Consider the following 4,837-nt stretch of genomic DNA (forward strand, 5'->3'; position numbering starts at 1 on the left):
TATCGTATAGATTTCAAATCGTGACAGTGCGTACTTTCAAGGAAAATAGGCAGGTTTCCCGACTCATACCCTGATTTACAGAATGGATTTCGTTACGAAAAGCTAAGCAACCACATTACGCAGCATGATGACGAACGCGATTGATCGACAGTATACAGGGCGAAGCGTTAAGTTTCTCTAAACATTTTGTGCTGGGACTCTTATCCCATCTTTTTCAAACATCTCTGGCTTCGCTCTAGCCTTGCTGACGCGCGACCCACGTGACTACACGACGAGGAAGTAGAGAGGCTGGTGTTTTATCAAGTCATATCTCAGCTGTACAGTCACAGATATAACATTGTTCTATCTATACAAATCTTTGGCACGGTAGTGAGGGGCATTCTGAGTCATTTCGGTGAGCTCCCAACTGGATCCTCGTTCAAAATACTTTAAAACTCGATCTAGAACCAAGGGAAAATTGCAAATCGCCGTTGTAAAGCGCAGGAATTAGCTACCTTTATGTCAGATCGTGAAATGCACGTTTAAATACATTTTTACCTGGATAAATTATTCACCTACAAAAATGAATTTTCTTTAAACACACTGCAAAAATGAGCGTGGACCAGAATGACACGCTTTCTTGTTTCTGCAGTGAGGATTCACCCTCTTTAGACAATTATTTTGTAACGTATCTGCAGGTAATCGTTGTTTTGAGACAACAACAAAAAACTAGTACTTGTATGTAAATCAGGGAAACTAATGAACGGCATTTTCACTCATGCGATTCGATTCCCGACGTTCATAAAACAAAACAAAAAGAGCAGCTAGGTCGGGAACGACCCATCACAGTGAAATGGCAACTTATGAAAGCACTGATAATGAAGCAAAGGACACCACATCTCCAAACGAGAATGACAAAACTTGCTGTTTCTGTAATATTGCCAAGGAACAGTCGGGATCGGACACAGAAATGCAGCTTTTTGTAAGTTTCGTCATTTGACAGAATCGAACAATATAGCTAGGTAATGAGGTGAAAGTCTAATGCTGCGTTCAAGTGCTAGCTGGAACTAGGAATCCCAAATGTCCAATTTACTTGTAGTTATACACGTGCCGCGTTCAACCGGTTAGCAAGTCGAACATTTCAGAGTTTCCTAGTTTCAACTAGCACGTAACGCGGCATAAAATGCGCTCGGTGGTAGGCTACTACTACTAGCTACTAATATTGTGTATCTTACATCATGCCAGTATAAGAAGCCAAGTGTTTATTATTCTCAAATGCGTAAGGATGATGAACTGGTCTGCTTTCGTGACCTGAAACCCGGGGCACGGCATCATTACCTGGTTGTACCTAGGACACACGTCGGGAACTGCAAATCACTCCGGAAGGAGCACATACCTTTGGGTAAGGTAAAGTATTTACTTCTGGGGTGCTGACCTGTTGCACCCTCTACAACCACTGATTATTATTACTACTACTTGACCCTGTTGGTCATCTATGAACGCTTGAACATCTTGGCCATGTACTGTTATAATCTCAACCCGGTATAGCCAGAAGAGGACTGGCCACCCCTCAGAGCCTGGTTCCTCTAGGTTTTCCCTAGCCACTGTGCTACTACATCTGCATTGCTTGCTGTTTGGGATTGTAGGCTGGGTTTCTGTATAGCACTGTGACATTGGCTGATGTAAAAAGGGCTTTATAAATACATTTGATTGTATGTATAAGGAGTCATGCTATCTGTCAAATTGTAGCTTCCTGTCTTGGACACTTTCATTAGTTTTATATTTGTATTAAATGTTTTCTAGTTATTATACTGTTGTCATTTTTGTATGTTTAAAAATTGACAAAAAATAAATGTATAAATTACAAATAGAGAAGCACAAATTAATTGGAAATAGACAGGCCTAGCCCATACATGATCCTCTGAAATGTTGTGTACATAATCACATGGTGTCTGATTGGAGAGTATTGATAGGCTCTTTACTTTTTGCAGTGGAGAAGATGGAGGAAATGGGAAGGAGTGTATTGCAGAAGAAAAAGGTGACTGACCTGGATGACATAAGGTAAAGGTCTACATTATGATTAGCCATGTCATTGAGACAGATCACATTGACCTCAGCCCTAATAATACATTAGAGTACATGCCCATCTGTGTTGCAATTTCTGAGGATCCTAACTTGTTCCCTTGTTTTTGTCTTCCATAGGATGGGGTTCCACATGCCCCCCTTCTCCTCTGTCCCTCACCTCCATCTCCACGTCATTGCTCCTGCCAGTCAGATGAGCATCAGGTCGCTCAGGCACTATGGGCCACAATCCTATTGGTTCATCACTGTGAGTGGAGCAGCAACCTATACCATTTCACTATGGGTGGTCCTACATGTTTGTGTCATGTTTACAATATTCAGATCTCTTGTGTGTGAAATAATTTGTCTGTGCTCTATTGTAGGTAGACAAAGTGCTCCAGCAGTTAAGGACCCAGAACCAGGTCAAATAAGAACACACCTGGTTTAGCAGGAAACAACAGGACTGGGCCACAACTCTTACATGGCTGACTGCATTTCCTCCCTATACTTGACATGCACTAATCTGAAGGACTGGCCCGCAAAAAGATTTGTTTGTTTTTGGTTAAAAAACAGACAGTAAAATCACCAGGAATTCTGCAAAAAATAAAAGATGTGATCGTGTCTCAATGTAATTCAAGGTATGAAATTATTGTTATTTTAAAATGAACTGAACAAAAATAAATGTATCGTGCAACAATTTCAAAAAGTTTCCTGAGTTATGGTTCATATAAGGAAATAAAATTATCTTGGCAAAGGAGAAATGCTCACTAACAGGGATGTAAACAAATTTGTGCACCAAATTTAAGAGAAATAAGTGTGTGGCCATCTGACACAAACTCACTCTTTAATGTGGAACAACACTGTTTCTCTCTTCTCTCAGAGAGCAGCAAAGGAAATATAACATTAAAGGGCCTTTTGTGCTCAGATTTGATCGTTTTTAAGCGTGATTGTTTTTCTAGGTGGAGAAAACATCTTGTTGCCTATCCCTGCACTAGTAGGTATGTTGTGCTAGATTTTACTTTGGGGTTATTTCTATGCCTTGTTACATTATTACCAATGTGGGTATCATTGCTGACAGACAGTCTAATGATGAGCAATAGTTTTGATAAAAGACGAATTATATAACACGCTAATCCTAGGCATCTTGCGCTGACTTTTTTTTCATTATCATGTACACGGTAAGTAAACCAGTGTCTGCCGTCCTTGTGCGTTGACTCCAATTATTTTGGCCACATGGGGGCGTCAAAGCCCTATGATTACCAAAGAATGGCTTTGTAGATGTCAGAAGGAACCCCTCTGAAGTGCGCGTGTGCACAAACTCGATTCGGTCTTGCACTTCTTAAAAACAACTTAATTTAAAAAAAGTCAAGTTTATAAAACTTAGTGTACTGTGTTCGCAACAGAAATGTATTGAGATCAGATGTTTCATCGATTTAGAAAATGAGCAGGATATCGGCCCAGTTTCACCTAGTTCCATCCTTTTCCATCACCCCTTTTGAGTTTCTATTTCTCTCTCCCAGTCCTTTTTCCACCCAACCTCATCTATATTTGTAGAAAGAGTTTCCTGTAAACAATAGATATTATATTATTTCTCTTTTAGTTGTGTAAAAATGTATCGTCTTTTTTTTAGGATCTGCTAAGCCATTACAATTATAACTTGCTATTGTCACGCCCTGACCGTAGAGATCCTTTTTATGTCTCTATTTTGGTTGGTCAGGGCGTGAGTTTGGGTGGGCATTCTATGTCTGGTGTTCTATGTTGTCCTTGTTTTGTATTTCTATGTGTTTGGCCTAGTGTGGTTCCCAATCAGAGGCAGCTGTCTATCGTTGTCTCTGATTGAGAATCATACTTAGGTAGCCTGTTCCCACCTGTGTTTGTGGGTGGTTATTTTCTGTTTAGTGTTTGTCGTCACCTTTTAGAACTGGTCGTTTGTCAGTGTTCATATTTATTAAAGAAACATATTTATGAATACTTACCATGCTGCACCTTGGTCCTCTTCTCCTTCTCCAGATGACGTTCGTTACAGCTATACTTATTTCCACACTTACCAAGTTTCAGTTATACTTACCACAACCAATGTTTGTAAACTTACCATTAAAAAGCACCATGATGGTTAAGTGTCCATATAAACTCAGCAAAAAAAGAACCATCCCTTTTTCAGGACCTTGTCTTTCAAAGATAATTAGTTAAAATTCAAATAACTTCACAGATCTTCATTGTAAAGGGTCTGTTTCCCATGCTTGTTCAATGAACCATAAACAATTAATGAACATGCACCTGTGGAACGGTCGTTAAGACACTAACAGCTTACAGACGGTATGTCACATCTGCTCCTGCTACGCCCTCGTGTTCATCCGGTGTCTCCTTGACCTGCAGCCACTCCCCCAGTACACTCTCTCTCCCTTTCCCTCTCTGTGTGATTGTGTGGTTGGAGACAGGTGTGCTGGAGTCAGAGCAGATCCCCACCAGCTGCAACCCGTTACATAATCAAGACCTCTACAAATACTCAGTCCTGCCACTTCCACTCTGCCAGATCATAATCTCTGCTCAGTCAGTTTATGCTTCTATCTTTTATTATTATTCAAGATCCTGTTACCCTGCTGTGCCTGTTTCCCTGCCTGACACTGTTTATCCTTGCCCTGCAGTTTTGCCGCTCTGACTCTGGTATCCTGTCTACTGTTCCACATCTCACCACCCTGCTACCCTGTTCTGGATTCAGCTCACCATCACGCCCTTGGATTTTCCTCCAGACCTGTTTACCCTGTCTTAACCCAGCTCACTCCAACCTCACCCTCCA

General features: G+C 40.9%; 1 protein-coding gene across 3 annotated transcripts; it reads left to right on the forward strand.

Annotated features, from left to right (window-relative positions):
• The first annotated feature begins 243 nt into the window (after positions 1–243).
• LOC139582828 (adenosine 5'-monophosphoramidase HINT3-like) lies at positions 244–2,746 on the forward strand. Of its 3 annotated transcripts, none has more exons than XM_071413202.1 (5): positions 244–961; positions 1,264–1,381; positions 1,971–2,040; positions 2,182–2,308; positions 2,424–2,746. In XM_071413202.1, the coding sequence occupies exons 1-5, from the start codon at positions 833–835 to the stop codon at positions 2,469–2,471; spliced, it is 492 nt and encodes a 163-aa protein (XP_071269303.1). In that variant the 5' UTR covers positions 244–832; the 3' UTR covers positions 2,472–2,746. The 3 variants fall into 3 exon arrangements, with proteins under 3 accessions (XP_071269303.1, XP_071269304.1, XP_071269305.1); XM_071413203.1 differs by having other exon boundaries at positions 247–961; positions 1,225–1,381; XM_071413204.1 differs by having other exon boundaries at positions 376–394; positions 1,225–1,381.
• Positions 2,747–4,837: the final 2,091 nt, after the last annotated feature.

This window comes from Salvelinus alpinus, chromosome 8, assembly GCF_045679555.1.
Source record: "Salvelinus alpinus chromosome 8, SLU_Salpinus.1, whole genome shotgun sequence".
Taxonomy (NCBI): Eukaryota; Metazoa; Chordata; class Actinopteri; order Salmoniformes; family Salmonidae; genus Salvelinus; species Salvelinus alpinus.

Coding starts and splice junctions, on each gene's coding strand:
- LOC139582828 (XM_071413203.1), top strand. CDS start 833: ATGGCAACTTATGAAAGCACTGATAATGAAGCAAAGGACACCACATCT. Junction 962..1,224: donor ACACAGAAATGCAGCTTTTT/GTAAGTTTCGTC, acceptor ACATCATGCCAG/TATAAGAAGCCAAGTGTTTA. Junction 1,382..1,970: donor GAAGGAGCACATACCTTTGG/GTAAGGTAAAGT, acceptor TACTTTTTGCAG/TGGAGAAGATGGAGGAAATG.